This window comes from Protopterus annectens, chromosome 1.part0 (genome assembly GCF_019279795.1).
Source record: "Protopterus annectens isolate FY-2018-M chromosome 1.part0, PAN1.0, whole genome shotgun sequence".
Classification (NCBI taxonomy): domain Eukaryota; kingdom Metazoa; phylum Chordata; order Ceratodontiformes; family Protopteridae; genus Protopterus; species Protopterus annectens.
The window spans coordinates 1,742,802,727-1,742,826,864 of NC_056725.1; the positions used below are offsets into that span (position 1 = coordinate 1,742,802,727).

The 24,138-nt window shown below is 42.5% G+C and overlaps 1 protein-coding gene across 1 annotated transcript in view; it reads left to right on the forward strand.

Moving 5' to 3' along the window:
* The window catches only part of GINM1 (glycoprotein integral membrane 1), a gene marked incomplete in the record, with an annotated part of 656,568 nt that overhangs the window by 469,208 nt on the left and 163,222 nt on the right, over positions 1 to 24,138 (forward strand). The window contains 1 exon segment of the mRNA XM_044069040.1: positions 3,494 to 3,627. Coding sequence (XP_043924975.1) covers positions 3,494 to 3,627 — 134 coding nt within the window.

Here is a 24,138-nt window from a genome sequence, read left to right on the forward strand (position 1 = left end):
CAGTGGGCATCTCCTCCCATTCCATCTGGAATTCCTTAGCCTCCAAGAGACCACCTGTAACTTGCTGCCTCAAATCATTTCAGAACTCGGGGAGGGGGGGGGATAGAACCAGTTCATCCTGTCTAATAAAGGGCTTTTATTCCTCTCTTTTCCTAGTTCCCATAAAGGAAGGTTCTTGGAGGCCCATTTTATACCTTTCCAAACTGAACACTTTATTTCTCATTACAAAATTCAGAATGTTGACTCTGCAAACACATTCCTCTCGTTACTGTGTTCATTTCTGGTCACCCTTGACATCAAAGATGCTTGTTTGCACCTTTCTGTTTCAAACAAAACTTGTTTTTTGAGAATCTCCTGATTGCATTCTTAAGTTTACTTCTTTAAACTTTGGTCTCCCTACTGCCCGAAGAGTCTTCATCAAGTGCCTTGCCGAATCCTAGCTTAATTACAGACTTCAGGGCATACACCTATACCCTTACCTGGACAACTGCCTGATCTCAGCATCTACTAGCCAAGACACTAGGCTTCACACTAAATTAACAAAAGAAATCCTTGACTCCTTCTCATAGGTTAGTTTTCCTAGGATGAATTCTTGACACCTTACCAATGACAGCGTTTCTTCCTTTAGGGAAAAAAAATGCTTTTTTACCATCATCACTCTGTCTTTAGCAACAGAAAATTTCTACTGCAAGATCATTTCTGAGAATTCTGGGATTCCCTGGCCTCCTCTATCCTAATGATTCCATTTACCAGACCCCATGGGAGGGAAGATGGCTTTTCCTCAAATCTCTTTGGCCCAACATCTTCCTTTATTCTTTCCAATTCCTATGCTTACTTTTGTAAAGAACGAACTCCTGTGGTTGGTCAGTTAAGTCCCACTATATCTAGGAGTTCCCTTTTCCTAACCTAATCCTTTTCAGTTAGTGGCCACAGATGCCTCAGGCTTTGCCTGAGGTGGCTTTTCAAGGTGTCAAAGTCCAGGAGACTTGGAAGCCACAATTCTGAGACAAACACACAAACCTGGAGGAAATGATGGCTATGAAAATGCCCTGAAAGGTCTAGATGAGCTTTGGTCCCCAGAACCTCTGTAAGTGGTAAGACTACTCCACAGTGATATGGTACATAAACTGAGTGGAATGAGATCTTACCCCCTTTCATATTAACAATATGTGTCTGGAACATGGCAGTTGAACACAATTGAACCGTACAGCTTACATTTCATCAAGGCAGAAAACAGTAGCAGCCTTCTTGAGCAGAACCAAGGTAGACCCTCACCACTGGCTGCTGAAACCAGAGGTCTTCCTGCACATGAATCTCTCCAAATAGACCTGCTTGTCTCATGTCTAAATGGACAACTGAACCTGTTCTGCTCCAGGACACCTTGCAGAAAAGGTCTGGAGGAGAACAGATGCATTCTCAATTCCCTGGAAAGGAGAATGTTTCTGTTCACTTCTCCCTTTCCTGTAATTTCTAAAGTCCTTTAAAAGACCAGCAAGGACTTGTCAAGGATGTTACTTGCAGCTGGCCAGGGCAGTTACCAAAAAACTTCCTCACAGAGTGGAACTGCTCACAAAGGACAGTGGATCTCTGAATCGTAACAGCATCCAAAATTTCAGTCTAATTGTGTGGATGACAAGCTTTTGATCCCCTTTAGGCTTTTTCTTTTGAGGACATGCAGCAGGTGTTAGAGGCTGGAAAACCTGCTGTCAAAAAGTTGTATTTAGCCAAATGAAAAAGATTTCCTAGATGGTGCCCAAATAAGAGGACTAGACCCATCCTAAGCAGCTTCCACCTCTAATTCTCCATGACCTGTGTGAATCGCTAAGCTCAGGCTTAGCATACACTTCAACTAAGGTACACCTCTTTCTTCTTTGTTCCGAGATATGAAATTTATATAACTGGTTTTGCATATCAGGCCACCAAGAAAACAAGTAGCATCTTTTTGGGATATGAATTTTGTTTTGGAGACTAACTCTATCTCCCTTTAAATCTGTATCTAGTTCTGCTCTGAAATTTCATACTTGGAACACTGTCCTGTTCCTAGCTCTGACTTCTGCTAGGCAGGCATCTGAACTACAGGTACTAATGTCTAGCTAGACTTTTCTGATATTTCACAAAGAGAGGGCGAGTCTCAGAACCAAATCTTCCTTTATGACCAAAACTGTTTCTGAATTTACACTTAAGACTATCCAACTCCCTGTGTTCTGCCCTGACTCTAAAAGCAAGGGAGAAAGTTCTTCATAGTGTGGATGCCCATTTACAGCATAGATATTTGGACAAAAGTAAGTATGTTAGAAAATCAACTATGTAACTCTTATGTTGGTAAGAAAGGGCAGCCCATACCTAAACAATGTGTAGGTAGCTGTCACAGGCTGTTCAGTTCTGCTACTCTTAAGAATGGCAGAAATTTTCCTCAGAATGTCAGGCCGATTTCACTTGAGCAGTGACTACTTTTGACATGTTTTGGAAAGAGGTAGATTGTGGATATGTTCTAGAAGCTGTTTAGCCCTCTGTTCACACCTTTACTAATTACTACAAGTTGAATTCTATTTCCAGAGCAAGAGCAAGGTTTGCAAAAAATGAACTTTAGGGAATCCTGGACATTGGTCCTTCTCCATTCACCCCTTTTTTCTGAGCTTTGGCAGTTGTGTCCCGTATTGTAATGGCTACTGTAGTAGTGGTCTAATGAACATAACATGTTTGTGTAGTTTACTTAATGTTACTGTAGATATTTAAAAAAAAAAAATATATATATATACACACACACACACACACACACACACACACACGTAACAGGGCACCATTCCACCTTCCTAATGCATGCTAACCCTAACCCTGTCCCTGCGCCTAACCCGAACTGAAAAAAAACTTTCCTTATCACTACCACTGCATTGTACAGACACCACAAATAGCAGTAGATGCCAACAACACTAAATCAGTTCTCTTCGCTCTATTTTACTGAAACTCTTACCCGCAAACACACTAATATCAGAGGTAGGCTGATAGTATTGTATGTATGTTTCAGCAGTATAAGCTATGTTATTATCTTATCTGCCAATCAAGTGTAGATAAAATGAGCTTTAGATTACTAAATGGTCCAGATATATGTGTGGTCTGAGTGCATATATAAACTATACACACACGTACGTTTATATACATATATATAAAACAGCACACACATTATTGTAGTCGTACAGAGCTTGCATGAATTGTCCAAATTCATTTTGAGTCAAATATTTATATTTTTATGTGCAGACTGTGTTTTTTTCATACTTAATGTTGCTTTGCTTATATAATTTTATGTTTCAGTATGTTTATTCATTTTGGAGATTTTCTACCCCCAGGTCTTTTGTGCAATTGAATCATGTTTTTACAGTCATTCCCAGACAAAAATAAATGAGATGAATTTAGGTTGTTGATAGCCATATTTTTAATCAAAAGGTTACAACATTGTGCGGTATGTTTTCTTCTCCTTTTGAAACTATTTTATTAGTTGATATTCAGGGTCCGCTGCAGACAACTAGCCATTATCCACTTAACCATATGGAAACTACTGTTGATGAAGCCTCATCTCCTGGCAAGCTTCCAGAAACCCCTCTTCGAGCAGAACTTCCTTCCTCATACAAGGTAATGGTCCCTTACTATACAGTAATGTAAGAATGATTTTTTATTACTAATTATTTTATATGTTTATTTCAGGATGTATACTTGGGTAGGACAGAGAGAGATGCCAGTAGCTAAAGAAATATTGTCTAGGCATTCCATCACCCAGCATCAGTCTGTCAAAGCTAATAATAAAATTGCATACATTTTATCAATCTTATATCATCTCATTGCATGTACCGTACATGAGAACCTGGGTTATTTTTTATGAAGGTGATTAACATAAGCCAAAAACAGTTTGACATTATATCAATATTCACATCCTTACATTCAATGTACTGTACAACGCGACCTGGGGTTATATTTTGATGAAGGTGATTATTGTCTAGAGTGACATGGCAGAACAGCATGTACAGAATCAGGAAGTTGGCATGATTAATAAACAATTGACAAACTGACTTTTATAACGTGTTCTGAATTATTATAGCTTTGCACCTGAATTAAGCTGCACATGCCAGTACAAAAAAAAGGTACATTTCATAATTTTAGCTCCATGTTGCAATAACAGTCAGCTGTGTTCGTCATAAACAGTGGAAGAGTACTTATTGTGGCCACTGACAGAGCAACTCAAATAGACAAAAGCCGTACATTAACATTTCAAATACCTGTTGAAGGCTGTGAAAATGATTCCCATTTTATACTTTTAAATTCCAGAACCTTGCAGTACCATTTTACTTTCATGTGTACTTGAAAATGATGGAATTGGGCAGTTTTATATGGCTTGACTCAGAAATTACTTCAGTGGGTGTGATGAAAAATTCTCAAGCTGTTTAAAATCAAGGTGAAATACTCCCTTTAGTCTGCAAGTTATTCTTGCAGCAGACCTAAGGGGTTCATGCATCCTCAAGATCCCCATTTCTTTCCATTTTCATGTATTTTGGATTTCCTTCAAATATATATTATTAGAAAGTTTTCATATTTAATGCCTGAGAAACACACACTTTTAAGCATAGTTGTGGTCGCCAGATCAAATATCAGGTATACCAGAGGTGCTGCTTTGTCTCTTTTGCAAGCCCCTCCCCCCAAAATTGTGTATCTAACTACATAATATCATTGGACGAGTATACAAACTGCAGTTTATGTAGGTGACGTCCTTACATACTGCAAACATGCCTTAATGGTTACCTTGCTGCTAATGGGGAGTTCCCCTTGTTAGCTTCATAACATCCCCAAGCAGATTCCTCTTCATTCTCTCCCCTAAGTAGGTGAATTGGTTTCAGTGGCTCACTTGGCACTCAGTAATCCAGGCTCATTAATTGCACCCATTTTGTGGATAGTGCAGTCAAGGCTATCACCTTGTGTCACCAGAATTACTTGCACACTGCCTTTTTGCCTGGGACTATGTCAGTGTCTCAGTCCCAGATGTTTTTAAAAATGAGACTCTCTTTTTGGATTTGCCTTCCATAATTTGTCAAAACAGGTTGATCCTCACTGAAGCCTGCAGTGGACTTTATAGCTGTTCATCATTTTTAATGCCTCAGTGATATTTTGGGTTATCTGCCACAGTAATCCAGTACTAGCCAGCTTTCAGAAGCTCATAAAACCCCCTTCCTGTTATACAGATTGGTTTAGCAAATCCTTAGAGGGAAGCATTCAGCTATCACAAGAAGTAAGTGTTTCTTCTTCTTCTGCTATCCAAAGAAGAAAGTCCTCTGACTCATCATAGGATCCAGTGCTGTTTTTTCTGGTTTACTGCTCAAATCACCCCCATTTAGGGACCCCTTCCTCTTATTTTATTATTAGATTTATTATTCTCTTTCTATTTTTGTGAATTAAAAAAAATATATTTTAATGTTTTATTTCTAACAATGTTTGCAATACTTCCTGTGGGAATTTCTTCTTGTAGCATTGTTTATTTGGCTTCTAGTGGCTTCTAGTTTTGGCAAATGCTTGTTTTTACTGTTTCTGAGGAAACTTTCAGTATTTGTCTGACGTGCAGCACATGTGTGCTGTTAAGACGCTCGGGGCAGTCTTGTGCAGTCAGAACCACAAATTAATTGCCCGTCTTTACTGTTATTCATCTGCTTTATTTTCATCTTTTTACAGGAAAATATTATTATTTTTTCATTGTGTTTATACATTATTTTAAATATGCATGCATGACTCTGATGTGTGTGTTTTTAATATCTGATTGCGTTTGTACCTCTTAATTTATTTGAATGTGCTGTGGAAATTGTACGCTCTCTAACAAGAAAATGTAGTCTAAATTGCTATTGTACATTATTTTATGGCAGTTTAATGTGGTTAAGGTGTGTGGAACTAACTTTAACACTGGTTTGGCACATTGGTTGCTTTGTTTCAATTTTGTGTACTGGAAATTCTTTAAATTCTGTCAGTTGTAAAATAATTCTGAACACATTTGAAACTTTTTTTTATTTTTTTTTTTGTGATAATAGCACACACTGGCAGACTTTAGATTTGTGTGGACATACTTGTTACTAGAAACGTTAACTGCTTATTGTGATGCATTATCGAGTACTGTCAGTTTATTGTTATGGTTGGTGTTCTCTTCCCTGACGTGATCCTAACTCTGATACTGCTCCCATCAAGTCCGGTTGCACCTAAAAAGAAGAAACAAAATAAAAATATGCCTGAGTGATTGTGTCAAGGACTACTGCTTGACCCGTAGAGCACTTTCCTTTTGCCCCTTCTCACTCTGGTGTACCCTTGTGTCATTGTGGAGCAGGGGTGATAGAGACATCCTCCGAGGCTGTTTCAGTACCTTGCACAGGTATGGGAGAACCAAACCCTTTAGGTGCAAGAGGAGTTTGGGGTAAGAGACCCCTTGCCAGACAGAATACTCTCCCCCAGACATTTTATCTAGTAGTGAAGTTCACAAGAAAAAAAAACAGAAGCTTCATTGTACAGCTTATCAGTTTATAGTTGTTTACAAGGCTGATGTGGTTTATTTGGCTAAGAGTGTTCTATAGGCAACTAATTCTGGTGGTTGTGTTCCCATACATTGATCTAGTGCAAGTCTGGCTAGAGACCTTTGTTGTTTCAGAGAATGAGGAGGAATCTGATGAGGACAGTGATGATTTCCTGGTTGACACCAAGTCCAGGTCACTATGATTCTTTGGAAGGTGAACCTGAGCTCAAGTCAAAGCAAGTGTTCACTTTTCTTCAGATTAGTGTTGTTTTTGCTTGATACAGCTTGGCAGGGTATATACAACCTTATACAAGAAGAGATGTCCAATTCTGTGGCTGTCCTCTGTCTCTTACCAGCCTTGTAATAGGTTTATAAAGCTGTCTGCAAGACTCCAGTACCTATTCCAGCTGTCCCTAAAAAGGTTCAAAGAAAATGTAGGATCTTCTCGGTATGATTGGTCTCTTTCCTCGTTTGACTGCTGATCCAGCTGCCTGCTTGTATAAAAAGTGCTTGGTTTATCTAATCCAGCACCCCCAGTAAAGAGGGAAAATTGTTAGATTTTCAGGGAAAAAAGGATGTCTCTTTCTAGCAATCTAGTCTTTAGAATGTTAAATTATCAAAGCTGTAGGTGCAAATTTATTTTCCAGGCTGAGTACAGTTTAGATGATTTTGCTGCATCCTTACCCGCTGAGCAAAAATCTTATTTGAATGAAATTGTTTGTAATTTGACTTAGTTTTGAAACATGCTTTGAAAGTTGTACTTGAATGCGAAGTGGTTCCATATTTGTGCTACCTGGTTAGATTATAGTAGTGCACAGTTATTTATTTTGTGATGGATTGAAAAGCTTTGTTGTTGGATCGTAGGACTCGATTAGTGGTATAGGGTTGTAGTATTTCTTTTAGAGCAGGCCATTTTTCGAGGGAGTTTATTAGTTTATGGGCTGTTATAAGTTGATGGCAGTTGAGGTGTTTTTTATGTTCTAGGCAGTTAAGGCATTTTAGTGCTATGCAGTTTTTTTTTTTTTTTTTTTTTTGAGGAATATTTATTGCAGATTTTTCATGTTTGTTATAGACTGTCTCTAGTTTATTTTTGTTGGTTAAGTTAAGATTTGTAAAGATGGGTGGGGCATAGAGTAGGGATGGAAGAAGGTATGTTTGTGCTTTTTTTTCTGGAGTTTAGTGAGGGATTTCCTAGATCTGCAGAGGGATCCTAGTGTCTAGTTTTGGGGGATGTTTTAGATGGTGAGGAGTAGGCGCTGGTCATATCTGAGATCATTGAGCATTACTCCAGGGAATTTTGCCTGTGTGACATGTTCTGTTTTTGTTTTGTTGGCTGATGGGATAGGAAAAGATTGTTTTTGGTTTGAGTAGTTTTTAGGGGTGAAGAGCATAATTTTCTTTTTGTTTGTTATTTCTGTATTTAGCAGTTAAGAGCAAATCTGAGCTGTCTATCCAGGGTTTTGTTGCTAGAAAGGCCTTTTGGTTGTTTTCTTGTAGGAGATTAGTGTTTGTGCTGACCATAGGAGTGTGTCATCATCTGCATATTGTACCAGGGTAGCTTGTTTAGTGGTTAAGTGTAGATTGATAAAGATAAGGGTCCTAGAATTGATCCCTAAGGGACACTGATTGTGACTGTAAGGACATCAGAATAGTCTTACTGTCATTTCATGGCCCCTTTCCCATTGGATAAGCTGCTGTGGAACCAGGTTATTGATGAGGTATTGAGACCTAGAGAGGCTAGTTCCTCAAGGAGTGTTTGGTATGCGACAGTATCAAATGCTTTAGATAGGTCTAGGAAGACTGTTGAGACTAGCTTATCGTTGCTTTGAAGTTTATTACCTGTGTTTGTAAAGTTTAAAAGGGCAGTAGTAATGTTACAATTAGGCCAAAAGTCATGTTGAGTGAAGGAGAGTATGGTTGGCGAGGTATTTGAGCATCTGGGTGTGGATACATTTTTCTAATATCTTGGATAGGGATGAGAGGATGGTTACTGAACAGTAGTTGGTTAAGTCAGTAGAATTTATGCCTATATGTTGGGGTATGATGTATGATATTTTCCATATGTTGAGGACGTCATTTTCTTTTATGGATCTATTGATAAGTATGGAGACTGGGAATGCTAGAGCCACTGCTGCTATTTTGAGGTACTGTGCTGGTAATTTGTCAGCTACCAAGGTGATTGATTTCATTTTTACTAGGGATATTTTTATTGTTGCTATGGGTACACTATCAAGTTTAAAGGCTACTCCGTTGCTGATATGAAAATGTGGGATAGTGAAGGATGAGGGGAGTTTTGTTTGGATAGTGATAAAACAGATAATTAATAATAATAATAATAATAATAATAATAATAATAATAATAGAATAAATGCTGTGGCAGCAGCACAAATTCTACATTGTTTCCCTGTATGGGGAAGAGTTGTTAAGAGATCAACCTCTTTGGGCATCTACTGTGGTGTGCACTATCCTCAAGATAGGAGAATGGATCACAGACTGTGCACCGTGGCGGGGCTAGCCACTCGATGGTGTAAAATATGTCTTTAGGTGATTTCGGTCATGTTGACTAATGCCTAAATGAGCATGGGTAGTTACTGGTGATAAGCGGGTCGAGGAACCATCTGACTCCAACCTACACCAGGGACCCATGGTAACGGTGGGATCATAGGCTTGTAGGAATTACTAGGCTATTGGCCCTGAGGCCCTTACAAGCCTAGCCAAGAATTTAGCCCATGTTCTGACAAGTCAGCACCTGATGCCCCTGTTCAGCAGAGACACAGGTGGAATCCCAGGGGTGTATTTTCTGTTCCCCATCCAGTTATCCAGGTTGCGATTAAAAAGGGTTAATGAGCTACTCTGCTTGATGTGGAGAGGAAGTCTATTCCACAGAAGGGGGGAGTCTCTGAGACACAAAACTGTCCCGCCAACAAGTCCTGTTGATGTCACATACCAGGTTGAGGTCGTGAGTGCAAGTTACTTGAGTGGAGCTTGACTTGTTGATATGGAGCAGTCCCCATCAAGATGGGGGTCTGAGATTGTTTTTTTGCCACACAGAGATCACGTCTGAGGAGTCTGTATGAGACTGAGTAGAGGGACAGGGTTTTTAGCCTGTCTATGTAGGGTAGATGTTTGAGGCCATGGATTTTCCTGGTGAGGAACCTCTGTGGTCTGCCCAGCTGATGCATGTGCTTTGTGAGGTACATGCCAAAAGCAGCATTTGCTCAATAATGGGTCTTATAATGGAAGAATACAGGGATGTTATGACCTCCTTGTCACTGGATGAGATACCTTTACTAATGAGGTGGGCCATGTAGAAAGCTTCCCTTACAGTGGAGGCAATATGGTCATCAAACGTCAGTTTGCTATCAGCCTGAGTGCCTAAGTCCCTCACGACTGATTGCGTGTTTAGGACCTTGTTATTAATATGATCATTTGTGGGGACGTCACTCTCCCCAAAAGGGGATGGTGATGCATTTTTTGGCATTCAATTTGAGACCATGTTTCTGGCACCAGTCATTTGTTTGGGTGAGACCCTTTTGGAAGATGTCCACATCACTAGGGGAATTGATGACAGTGCCCAACTTGCAGTCATCTGCAGACTTGGTCAGCCGTTGCCCACTGTTTTTTGCCTGCACCTCGTAAAAGTATATCCCAAACAGAGGCCCCAAGACCGATCTCTGGGGTACACTGCTCCTTATGGGTCTACTGCTTGAGGTGGCTTCCCCTATTTTGACTAGGTGGGTTCTATCAGTGAGCCAGTTTGCTACCCATCTGGTAACATACGGATTGATGCCTATTTGAGAGAGTTTATCTAATATACCAGAGTGGGGAATAGTATTGAAAGCTTTGGCCAGATCAAGATAGGCGGTGTGCACAGTCTTCCCCCCATCCATGGCTTTGGTGACTGTCTCAAAGAAGTTGACCAAATTTAACAGGCATGACCTCCCCTTGACAAATCCAAACTGTGTGGGTGTGAGTGTTTGGAGGTTGCCAGTGTCCTTGTTAATGAGGTCCATGATAATCCGTTCCATGGCCTTGCAGATCAGGCTAGTTAGGCTGATGGGTTTATAATTTCTTGAATCGGTGAACGCTCCACCTTTGTGCAAAGGGATGACAGTGGCTGTCGTCCACTCTGCTGGGACGAAGCCAGTACTCAGGCTTTGGTTGAATAGGATGCCTAATGGTGCTGTAAGTTCCTGCCTGAGTTCATGTAGGATGCAGCTTGTGATGATATTGGGTCCCATGGGGGCTGTATTTTTTTACCTTTGAGAGGGCAGTGATGACTTGCTCCCTAGAGGTAAGAGGAGGGGGGCAGGTGCTGGGGATGTCCTGATTTACTGATGGGGAGAAACAGAGGGGTAAAGTTTTCACTGAACCTGTCTGCCAGCAGGTTGGCTATATCTACGATGTTTGTGTATGTAATGTCCTTGACCACCAGTTCTGAGCAGATCTGAGTGTTTCTTTTGAGATTGTGGACATATGTGAGTGTAAGGCCTTATGATTGTCTTTAGTAGATGTGGCCAGTTTGGACTTGAAGTTTGCTTTGGCAGATTTCATTAGCGCTCTTATTTGCTTGTTCAGCCTAAGCAGAAATGGCTTCCAATTAGGCAGCTGCTCGCTCTTGGTCCTGGACAGCAAATTTTTCCTTTTATTATAGAGTTTGTTTATTTGCAGAAGTCCCAACAGACAGCTTTACTCTTCCATGAGGAGGAGGATTTTGTCCTGTCTGGTATTCCTGATTCCATGCAGCTGTATAAATGCTCGTTTAGTACTTTGTTGTAGGTTTGGACATATGTGCCAGTTCCTATGGAGGGGTTGAGGGCTGTGAAGCTGTTTATACCTTCCCTCAGGAGGTTGCAATCAACTTTGGAGAAATTTTTTTGTTTGACCCTAGCTGGGGGGGGGGGGGGGTGTTCGGGGGAGATGGTGACTTGGAAAGTGACAGCTTTGTGGTTGGATCTTACCAGGGAGGAAGACACTGTAGTGATGCTGCAGTGGTTACTCATGTTGGTTAATACCAAGTCCAAGATGTTATCACCTTTTGTGGTGGTGTCAACCAGCTGGTCCAAGCGTTTGTTTTGACGAAATCAAAGAATCTCTGGGCTTTTGTGTTTTGGCATGAGTAATTCTTCCAGTCTGTGGTTATGTAGTTAGTCACCTAGGATCAGGGTAAAGGGTTGAGTCTTGATAGATTCGAAAATGTCCAGGTATGTAGAGTGGGCATCTTGAGTCAAAGTTCAGAGCCTGTAGCTAGCTATGATTTGAATATTGTCTTGTCAACGGTAAACTACACCTGGAGTGTCTCTTGTGCATCATACTGTTTGGCCATCCTGGAGGTGTGTATGTCTTTAATATGTATTGCAACTCCACCTCTTTTTGCTTGGCTGCCCAAGGTTTCATAGGTTCATAGGTTGATACTAGGCTATCTGCCATAGGGCATTTACAAGCCTAGCTAGAGTGTGTTTGGCTTTCACCACCCTTCTTAGATTAGTTTACTGTGCCTCTGTATAGTAGGTCACAGAAGATAGCCCATTTAAGGTTAGTTTACCATGCCTCTGTCTAGCAGAGACACAAAAGAGATCCCAGGGGTAAATTTACGATCTCCCATCCAAACGTCAAGATTCTTCTTGAAGAGGGTCATTGAGGGGCTCTGTCTGACATGGATTGGGATTTTGTTCCAGAGTGAGGGGAGCCTCTGGGATATTAATCTGTCCCTCCAGCATGTTCTATTTATTTCTGTGTTGAGGTTTAAGTCACTGGAGCATGTAGTTCTGATGGATTTGGATTTCTTGAGGTGGAGTATGTCCATTAATTCTGGGTTGGACATGGCTTTATGCGTCAGGCACAGATCGCCTCTGAGTAGGTGGTAAGCAACTGAGTAGAGCTGGAGTTTCTTTAGCCTAACTGCGTAGGGCATCTGTTTGAGTCCCTTAATCCTCTTGGTGAGGTACTTTTGGGGTCTTTCTAGTTGTAGGAGGTGTCGGGTAAGGTACATCCCAAATGGAGCATTGTATTGATGAGTGATGAGTAGAGGGGCAGAATGACCTCTCTTGATCTAGATGTGAACCCCTTTGTGATAAGGTGGGCTATATAGAATGTCTTTCTAACCACTTTGGCAATGTGATTGTCAAAGGAGAGATTGCAATCTACTTGGGTCCCCAAATCCGTAATTACTTCTTCCGTACTTAATGGATTACCACCTATGTGGTAATTTGTGGGCGCTTTGTTTTTCCCAAAGGGGATGACTATGCACTTTTTGGCATTTAGCTTTAGGCCATGGCTCTGGCACCAGTTATCCGTCTCTGTGAGACCTTTTTGGAGGATGCTTGTGTCAGCCGGTGAGTCGATTATGGCTCCCAGTTTGCAGTCATCTGCAAACTTTGTCAGCCATAATCCTCTTGTGTTAGCCTGTACCTCAGAGAAATATATACCGAACAAGAGAGGTCCCAGGACTGAGCCTTGTGGGACGCCACTTGTGACTGGTTTAGAGTCTGACATGGCACCTGCAATTCTGACCATGTGGTTTCTATCCCTAAGCCAGTTTGCAACCCATCTTGTGACATAGGGGTTGATATGTAAGCTGGTGAGTTTATTTATGATGCCCGAGTGGAGTATTGTGTCAAAGGCTTTTGCAAGGTCAAGGTAGGCTGTGTGGACTAACTTCCCTTCGTCTATGGCCTTGGTGACTGTTTCAAAGAAATTGACCAGGGTCAAGAGGCAAGATCTGCCCTTAATGAAGCCGAATTGGGTAGGATCCAGTGTTTAGAGGTTCCCAATGTCTTTGTTTATGAGTTCCATGATGATACGCTCCATAGCTTTGCAGACCAGGCTAGTTAGGCTAGTTTCCGGGGTCCGTTGTGGCACCACCTTTATGGAGTGGGACCACTGTTGCTGTACGCCATTCTTTGGGTACATATCCTGTTGTAAGGCTGAGACTGAACAGTGATTTTAAGTGAGGGTTCAGTTCTTCTTGAAGCTCATGTAAAACGCAGCCTGGGACACCGTCCGGTCCCATTGATGCTGTGTTTTTTGCTTTGGAGAGGGCAGCTCTCACCTGTGCATCTGTGATGTCAGGGAGGCTACACTCTGTTGGGATAGTCATTTGCTCATTAGGGGGGGAGGGGGGAGAAGTTTGTACTGAACCTGTCTGCCAGGATGTTGGCAATGTCTGTGGGTTCAGTGTATTTTTTTGTCATTTTGCACCAACTCAGAGCATATCTGTGAGTTTCCACCCAGGTTTCTGACATAACTAAAGAAAGCCTTGTGATTATCTTTAGCGTCTTGTGCAATTTTTCTTTCGAAGCTAGCCTTAGATGATTTTATGAGGGATTGTAGTTTCTTGCTGGTACTGATCAGAGTTGCCTTCCCTTTCAGGGATTTTGCTCTATCATGTAGTAGCTTCCTCGTTCTGTTGTACAGCTTATTTATGGCTGGGGTCCACCAGACAGGTCTCCTGCCTTTGGAGGAGTGTGTCTTGGTTTTATTTGGGATAGCATGATCCATGCATTCCTGTAGGTATCCATAGAATGTGTTTGTAAAGGATTCTGCGGTTTGGGCCGTATTTTCCACTGGCCCTGGGGCTATGAAGGAGTCCACCTCGGTTTTGGGAAATGGGAAGTTTGCTTTTGAGAAGTTTTTGACTGTGGTTTCCTTTGCTGGGGGTGGGGATGGGATATGGATGTCCATAGTGATTAATTTATGGTCAGATCTTACCAATGAGGGGTATACCTTTGGTATGGAACATAGAGTCCCCATGTTGGTGATGATCAGGTCCAATATGTTTTCCCCTCTTGTGGGAGTGGTGACCAGTTGTTCCATAGCATTTGAGTTTATAAATTCTAGGAACCGTTGGGCTAGGGTGTTGGGGCTTGAGTAGTGCTCCCAGTCTATGTTTGGGTAGTTAAAGTCACCCAATATAATGGTGTTTGGAGAGACCTTCATATTCTTCAGTGTCTTCAGGAAAGCCGAGTGGGGTTCCTGAGTTTGGGAGGGTAGTCTGTAGCAGGCTACAAACTGGAAGGCAGTTTTGCCCACTGTTAGTTGCATATAGATGGTCTCAGATGCTTCGTGCAGTGCCACTAGCCTGGAGGTATGGGTATCTTTGATGAATATGCATACTCCCCCCTCCTCTTGTGGTTTGGTCCAAGTTTTGGGGCCGAAAAGCATGGTATGAGGTATAGCCTGGTAGTGCTGGGGTGCTCTCGGGAGCCTTGAACCAGGTTTCTATTACTGCACAGATATCGATATTCTCCATACTGAGGAGAGCCTTGAGTGCGTGCATCCTGAGGTTTAGACTTCTGGCGTTGAGCAGCATTACCCTTAGTTTCTTTTTCCTTGTGTTGTCTAAGGAGGTGGGTTTGTCTTTTGAGCCTTGCCTAAAAAAGGCACTATGGGGGTGGCAAGAGCCTTGACCAGTATTCGAAAACCCAGGGGTGACAGGTGCAAGCAGTCCCTAGCGAAGCAACGTGGCTTGTCAAGCATGTCATCCCAGGCTGACAGACACTGGATCCCCTTTGAGTGACACCAATACTTTAGCCAGTTGTTGAAATTGATCATTTTGTCTTTGTACTGTGGTATCATTCTTGGTGAGGATAAAATGCTACTCAAGGTCAGGGTCATACCGGCCTGGGCCCCATGATCAGAGAGCTCCTCTATGTCTCTTTTCATGTAATCCAGGGAGGTACGTTTCAGGTCATTCACACCAGCATGGACAATGACGGAGTCATATTTGTACTTGCTTTGGAGTGACCTGAGTGCTTGTATTATGTGGCGGATCCTGGCACCCAACAGGTAGCTTACAGTGACCTTCTCCTTGTTCAGCCTGGTGAGAGGGACGTCATTGTGTCTGACAATAGAGTCACCTATTAAAAGTGTATTAGGTGTGTTGTTTAGCCTTAAGGACTGTGACTGTGTGGCACACTGACTTTGTGAACTATGTGATACGTGGGTATTGTTGTGGGCTGATGTCCTTCAAGGATGAAACTGCAGTCTTGACATATGGGTTGTCCTACCTCAGGCAGCCCTTCGGTCGGCCGGATTCCAAAGTCTGGGTCCGGCATCGGCTGATGTCGCCCTTTCCCCGACGTCAGAGCGCCTGGGGTATAAAAGCGTCAGCCGACGCCATCTTCTTCAGTCTTTCTTGCCGCGCGGCACCCGAAGCAGAAGCAGTTCGCAAGTGCCGGTCGACCAGCTCCTGTGTTTTCAGCTACTGAAGTCTTCAAAAAAGCTAAGTACCCCGTTGGGGACCTTTTCTTGCCTCAGCCGATGTCAGATAAAACTGTAAAAGTTAATAATTGTTTAACTTGTTGGAAACAAATACCTCATAAGGATTTCCACTCTTACTGCTTACCCTGCCTAGGCCCAGAACACAACGTCTCGGCCTGTACAGCTTGTGCTTCTTTCAATAAACGCACTCTTAGGCGTCGGACAGAGTTTGCACAGGATTATTTTGGGGAAGATTTCTGTTATATCATGCCGTCGGAGCTTCCGACAGCACATTTACCTAAAAAACGGAAGGATAAGGACCGACACCCACGGTCCGCGGTCTTGGCCGACACCACGCTTAGGCCTACCGCGAGTGTCTTGGTCTCTTCTGAGACGGTTTCACAACCGCTACAGACCGACGACACCGCCCCACCAGTTACTTCGGTACTGGAGGCCAGCTCGGTGCCGGTTTCTGTTTTCCCCTCTGAGACCGTAGCCCAGGATATTTCTAACACCATTTCAGTAGATAAGACTACTCCAGCACGCGGGGCTGCCAGGCCTCCAGTCTCTATGTCCATTAAGGCCTACACATGTGCTAAGGCTGCCAAACAGGCTAAGTCTCTCCCTCCAAGATCTGTTTCTCTGGGATCCACTTCTGGTTCTCAAATTTTAAGTTTAGCTGAGGACCTTATTTCTTTATTTAGGGGTTCTCAGCCACATCCAGATAGAGGCTCTCAGCAGCCTTCTGTCAAGAGGCCTAGGGTTGAGCAGGTAGATCCCCAGTCCTCCGATGAGGCCTCAGGTGATTCTGCACATTCAGACTACTAGGAGGAGGCCTTCCCGGCCTACGAGGATTCTGATGCGGAGGAATCCATTCCCTCTGCTTCTCCTCCTGAGGAGTTTTCCTTTGGGGAAATGCTTCATTCCATGAGGGAACACTTCAAATGGCAAGGCCAAGAATACTCAGATTCTAGGAAAAGGTTAAGGGAATTTTTAAAGCTTCCTCAGCATAGACCCTTAGCTATTCCTCCAGTTTTAAATGTTTTAGATGATGTGTACTTAGAATCTAGTGTTTCCCCTGACTCCCTCCCCCCTGCTCCTGTCAAGCCAGACAGGTACTACAGGGTCCCAGACACACATCAATTTCTGTACAAGGGCCATACTGCTGACCCTGAAACTATTTCTCAGGGGCCTAAAGGGGTTTCCTCCACTACTGCTAAGAATCCACTTCCTTCGGAAAGAGATTCTAGGGCTTTAGAAAGGTGGGGCAAGAAAGTATATACATCTTCCACCCTTTCTATGCGAGCATTAAATTGTCAATTTCATATGATTCAGTATCAGGAATACATGTTGGATGACTTGCAAAAGAAATTGGCTTCCCCTGAACCATTAGAAAAGGGTTACAGGAATTGGTTCATAATACTCAGCAGGTTAGCAACCATTTCCTTCAGTGTGGATATGATGCATTGGAAGCTTCATGTAGAGCAGCAATGACAGGTGTAGTCATACGCAGACATGCTTGGTTAAAGGAACAAACATTGCCAGACCATGTGAAAATTAAGCTTTTGGACGCACCACTAGAGAAACATAAGCTATTTGGTGCTACTGCACAAGAGGTTTTAAAGAAAATAGAGGAAAAGGCAAAATCAGTGCAAACAGTCAAAGATTTCCTCCAGGTACAGCCTCCAAGATTCAGCAGGAATTACCTTTCTAAGCATTGGTTCTTTCCAGACACAGACAAATTTCAGAGAGGCAAAAACAGACGTGGCAGAGGTAGAGGGCAAACTCGAGGCTCCTACAGAGGACGTCAATGGCAGCCTCCGAACCAGAGAGGTGGGGCAGGACCTTGTACTGCTCCGCAGGGACAATCTCAATGACTTGACTTTGACTCCACCATCCAGGGCTCAATTAGAAGCACCTTTGGGCAGAAAATTATCTTTATTCTCACAAAATTGGCACAATATTACAAAGGACAAATGGATACGGGACATAATAGACAAAGGATACAGATTCCATTTTCATACACTACCAACAAGACATGGCAGGCCAAACCTGCCACCAAATCAAAGGGCAGAGGCACTCAAACAAATAACAAACCTACTTCAAATAAGAGCAATCGAAAAGGTTCCTTCTGCAGAACAAGGCCAAGGATTTTATTCAAGACTGTTCCTTGTTCCAAGAAAAGAAAACCAATGGAGACCCATTCTGGACTTGTCCACACTGAATACTTACTTTATTATGCCAAAATTCAAAATGCTGACTTTACAGCAACTCCTTCCCATGCTGGGCAAGGGGTCTTGGCTGGTAACTCTGGACCTCAAGGAGGCATACCTGCATGTCCCAATCAGACAAAGTTGCAGAAGATACCTCAGATTTCTTGCAGGCTCAGAGCATTATCAATTCTCAGCATTGCCCTTTGGCTCATCTACTGCGCCCAGAGTGTTCACGAAATGCCTGGCATCAGTAATTGCACATTGCAGACTTCAGGGGATACAAATATACCCTTACCTGGACGACTGCCTTATACAAGCGGACAGCCAACAAGCCTTGTTAAAAAACTTGGACTATGTCATTCACCTACTGAAGGCCTTGGGATACACAGTCAGTATTCAGAAATCAAGTCTCGTACCATCCCAACAAATGCCTTTCCTGGGTGCCACACTGGACACAAACACCCAGATGGCGTTTCTGACAAAAGAAAAACAAAAACAATTACCAGAATACTTCAGAAAATTGGCAACACACACCCAGATGACTGCAAGGAAAATCCTGCAGGCCCTGGGTTTCATGACATCTTGCATTCTTCTGATTCCACACGCAAGGCTGCATACGAGGAAACTACAATGGTATCTAAAAAGTCTATGGTCTCAACACAGCCACAGCCTGGAAGCATTGATCCCACTCATTCCATGCCTTCAAAAGGAATTTCTGTGGTGGGTTCAAGCAAGCCAGATAAACAAAGGTCTGCCTTTCAGCAAGCCTCATACAAGTCAAACCATAACAACAGACGCCTCAGACCATGGATGGGGGGGCACACATGAAGGGCAGATGCATTCAAGGACAATGGACACAAAAAGAAAAGCACCTGCACATCAACCAAAAAGAAAAGCACCTGCACATCAACCAAAAAGAAATGCTGGCAGTGATACATGCAATCAAGGCCTTCGAAAAGTTCATGCATCAGGGCCATCTACTAATAAAGACAGACAATACCACAGTTATGTGGTACATAAACAAGCAAGGAGGTACCCATTCCTACCCTCTTTGCAGACTGGCAATGAATCTCTGGGATATTTCCCTACAATTGAAAATAGTGCTACAATCCCAGTTTGTACCAGGGAAGGATAATGTTCTGGCGGACAGCCTAAGCAGAAACATCATGGATCCACACGAATGGATGTTGCATCCAGACATTTTCTTACAAATAACTCAAGCATGGGGAAGGCCGGACATAGATCGTTTTGCCTCCCACCTCAATCACCATCTGAAAAAGTTTTGCACAAGGACATACCATCCTCAAGCATGAAAGGTGGACACGCTCTCCTTCAGTTGGAACTCTCTAACACCATATGCCTTCCCACCTCTTCCTTTGATGACCAAGGTGTTACTAAAGATCAAGACAGAGCAACCGAAAGTCATACTGATAGCTCCAGACTGGCCTACTGGTACCCACTGCTACGGAGCTTGACACACACCACTCCGTGGCTCCTTCCTCAATGGCCACTTCTTCTGACACAGCACAATTACAGGACACTACACCCCAGCTTGAAAACATTGAAGCTGACAGCTTGGAAGATTCCATGACTATTCCTCAGGATACACTTTCCAAAAGGGTAAAAGATATCATCCTGGAGGCGCACAGACCTTCCACTAGAAAAACATACTCAGCAAAATGGAAGAGATTTCTTATCTGGAACAGCAAAAAGGGTCAAGACCCATCAGTGATGAGCATTCCACAGATCCTAGAATATTTGGCTGAAATGCTCCACAATGGCCTTTCATATTCTTCCATAAAAATACATGCTTCAGCAATATCTGCCAAATATAACACTGATCCGCCTGTATTTTCTCACCCATTGCTAAGACAGTTTCTAAGAGGTATAAAGAACATCAACCCTCCAAGGAAACCACCAGTGCCTGCATGGGACCTCAACTTCATGCTGGAAAAATTAACTCTTCCTCCCTTTGAACCAGCAGCATCTTCAGAGTTGCAATTTCTGTCTTGGAAGACAGCTTTCCTTCTTGCAGTAACCTCAGCAAGAAGAGTATCTGAGCTACAGGCCCTTATGGCAATACAACCATTTCTCATTTTTCATCAGGACAGAGTTTCTTTGAGAACCAATCCGTCATTCATGCCAAAGGTGGTATCCAGGGTGTCCCTGAATCAAGCTATTCACCTGCCTACCTTCTTTCCCAATCCTCAAAATAAAGGAGAGAGACTTCTGCACACCTTGGACATATGCGCTACTACTTGGACAGAACAAAGTCTTTCAGAAAATCTGACCAGCTTTTTGTAGCTTGCGCTACTGGATTGCAGGGAAAAGCAATTTCCAAACAGACAATTTCTAAATGGATTGGAAATTGCATTCGATTCTGCTACTCTTTTCATGGAAAAACTGTGCCAGCTGTCATCAGGCCACATTCCACCAGAGCTACAGCCACCTCCACAGCCTTTTTAAGAGGAGTGGCAACAAAGGACATTTTAGAAGCTGCCACATGGAGCTCCATGCATACATTTTCCAAGCATTACAACCTGCCTTTATATTCCAGATCCAGAGCAGGGTTTGCTTCTGCAGTCCTGCAGGGCATTTTAGCTACACCATTTTTGTCTTAGTGCCTACCACCCCCAGGTTGGCTATGGTATTCAACCCATATGTCAGGACTGCAGTTGCATCCTTGAAGGACATAGTACAGTTTTGTACCTACCATAAATGTAGATGTCCGATAGGTATGCAACTGCAGTCAGGTTTTCCCTCTCACCTACCCCTCTGTGGTATTCTTTTGGGTTTCTACCCCTCATTTTAGCTACCTGGGGTAATCTTTTATGGTGTATTTGTTTTTATGTTGTACTTGTCTGGAATTTTTTCTCTATTTTCAAAATTTAGCTTTCTTTAGAGGGCACCTGGCATCTGGGGCAAGAAACACTGAAGAAGATGGTGTCGGCTGATGCTTTTATACCCCAGGCGCTCTGACGTCGGGGAAAGGGCGACATCAGCCGACGCCGGACCCAGCCTTTGGAATCCGGCCGACCGAAGGGCTGCCTGAGGCAGGACAACCCATATGTCAGGACTGCAGTTGCATACCTATCGGACATCTACATTTATGGTAGGTACAAAACTGTACTTTTTGAGGGCTTGAATGTATGATAGGATGAGTAACCTGGTATGGTTGAGGTGCTGTCTGCAGCTTTGAACCATGTTTCTGTGACTGCGCAAATGTCAGCATCTTCCAGGGTTAAGAATGCTTGCAATGAGTGCAGTTTCATATTTAGACTCCTAGTGTTTAGCAGCATGACCTTTAATTTGTGTTTTGATGAAATTTTCATGTTGGTAGTTTTGACCTCGTGGCATTGCCTAAAAAAAAGCATTTTGGGGGGGGGGGCAAGAGCCTTTGCCAGAAGCCTGAAGCCCAAGGGAGACAGATGCAGGCCATCTCTGGCAAAACATCATGGTCTGTTGATCATGTCTTCCCAGGCTGTCTGGTACTAGATCCCCTTGGAATGACACCAGAAACTAAGCCAATTGTTAAAGTTAATAATTTTCTGTTTGTATTGTGGCATCATTCTGGGTGATGATAGAATGCTACTTAAGGCTAGGAACATAACTGCCTGGGGCACACATTCAACAAGTTCGATCATGTCTCTCTTCATGTAGTTCAGGGAGATGTGTCTCAAATCATTCATGCTAACATAGACTAGGACAAAGTCATAACAGTACCTGTTGTTGAGAGACTTGAGTGCATGGGTGATATGGACGATTCTGGCACCTGACAAACAACGAACAATGATTTTGTCTTATCCAGCCTAGTGAAAGGCACATCTGTTTGTCTCACAATGGAGTCTCCTATGAATAATATGTTGGCTTTATGCTTAGGCCTTAGTGACTGTGAGATACAGTTGTGTGGACTGTGTGTGGTGGGCAGTGGAATTCGCATGTGTTTTTGCCTCGTAGGTCTGTCTTTTTTGGGTCTGTTTTTTGGGTCTGTTTTTGTTGACCTCTGCATGTGTGGGTGGTGTTTGTTGACGGCCTTCTCAGTGCCAGGTGTACTGGCTTGTGAGGGAGAGAGCGTAGACTCTAGGTTATTAATCTAATTGCCTCTCTCACGAATTATGTTCCTAGGTGTTTAGGGTTGTCTGTATACATGAGCCAGTTGCTACACTGTCTCAGGATCCCCCATATCAACCAGACTGGCAGGAGAAACCATAGAAAATGGGTGTATGTTGCCCGTATTGGCCAGTATGTGCCCACCATAAAGCCCAGTCTGTTATTGACAGAGGTAGCTTATAAATGCCAGGCTCTCACTGGCCTGTTTTGAATATAGGACATCATAATTCTTTCTGGATAATTTGGCTAGTCTTAGAAAGGACCCTGGGTTAGCCTAATAATCTATGAATGTATGAATTTCTGTCTTACTGGGCTTTAAGTGTTTAAAGGTGTGTGTATTTAGTAGCGAGTTTGGATATAGTTCAGGACATGTGGTTGAGAAATGTGGTGTGCTAGGGGACTGTTGTGGTTGTGAATTTGTGGGAGAGAAACTGGGTGGATGTGAGTGGGATTGTAAGATTGTGGTATCTGTGAGAAGGGTGAGTACTGTTGTGGTCATACAAAAGAGTTTTGCTCTTGAAAGGAATTTAAGATATGTCATATATTTCATGATAGTGGGAGTGGTGTTTGTTGTAGTGTAGGATTGCAAGGTTATTATGTAGTGTATGTTTAGAGTAGTTAGGGTGTATTATTGAAGGTTTCAGGATAGAGGCCTTGATAGTGATGGTGGATGGGGGAGGTGTTACTAGAGGTTATTGGTTAATTGGGAGAGGGGGGCATGGGTTGGGAAGTATAAATGTAGGTGGGTGGGTATTGGAGGTAGGATAGGAGAGCATAGTGGAGCTTAAGCAGAGTGAGGCCCCCACACACAGTATTGTAATCTCAACACAGTCAGTGGAGCTGCATTTAGAAGAAAGGTGAGCTTAAGGCAACATTACAGAGATTAATGTATCACAAGGAAAGTGTATTTTCTGCCAGTGTTTCTGTTGGTAAAGAAAATACCAGACGGAACTTTGACGGCCAGTATAGTTCGGGAAATTGTCTTACAAAGCCAGTATAGTTCGGGAAATTCTTACAAAGCTTGATTTAGGTTAAACGACTGGCTTGTATGCAAGTGTTTTTTTACCTAGAGACTGTAACACAAGTGTATTTTTTTTGTTTTGTTTTGTTTTTTGTTTAAGACTTTCCACGTAGCATAAGATGATACTGTTAGAAATAGGGTGTTAAGCAGTATGTTTACTAATGTTTATTTGCAGGATATGCTATTGTTAGCTAAGAAACTTTTGGATGGAAGAAAAAGATGGATTAATTTTAGTGGAAGGGGCTGGAGCTTTTAGTGGTGTGCACTCTTTGGTTAGCTAGATACATTAAATAGAGAATACATCAGTAGCTTATGATTACGAGTTAAACATTAATCATACTTTAAATGTTCATTTCCATTGATTTGGGGTTCTTTGTTGTAAATGACTAATCTGACCTAGTATAGTGGCAAGGTTTTTAGAAAGGTAGATGGTGATGCACTATATAAATATTTAGTTTTATTGTTTACAGCTGAAAGAGAAGAAAATAGGCAGTGTAAGACATAGTGGAGGAAGGTAGTAAATTTAAACTATGCTCAATATCGGAGAGAGGTGTAGAGGTTAAAAAATACACAAATATACTCCTGTTTTCACCACTGTTCCCTGAGGCTTTTGGCAAATGATTAATGAACACCTTTATAAGGACTTCAGGGTGTGTGTGTGTGTGTGTGTGTGTGTGTGTGTGTGTGTGTGTGTGTGTACAGTACAGGGCTGTGAACAGGTTTGCTAGTAGGTAAATAAGTGCCTTTTAGAAAGTAGAGCAGTTTAACCCAGATATTTATAAGTGGAGCTATTTAATCCAGAATTTTGTGTGCTACAAAACAATACAGGGCTGTGAACAGATTTGCTAGTAGGTAAATAAGTGCCTTTTAGAAAGTAGAGCAGTTTAACCCAGATTTTTATAAGTGGAGCTATTTAATCCAGAATTTTGTGTGCTACAAAACAGTTGTGCCTCCAGCACTATCAGTGCTAGACAGCAGTTAATGTCTCAGTTAGACATATATGGTACAGTACTAAATGCAGTCTGTTTTCTAAAATACTCAAAGTATTTCTGTAACAGTAT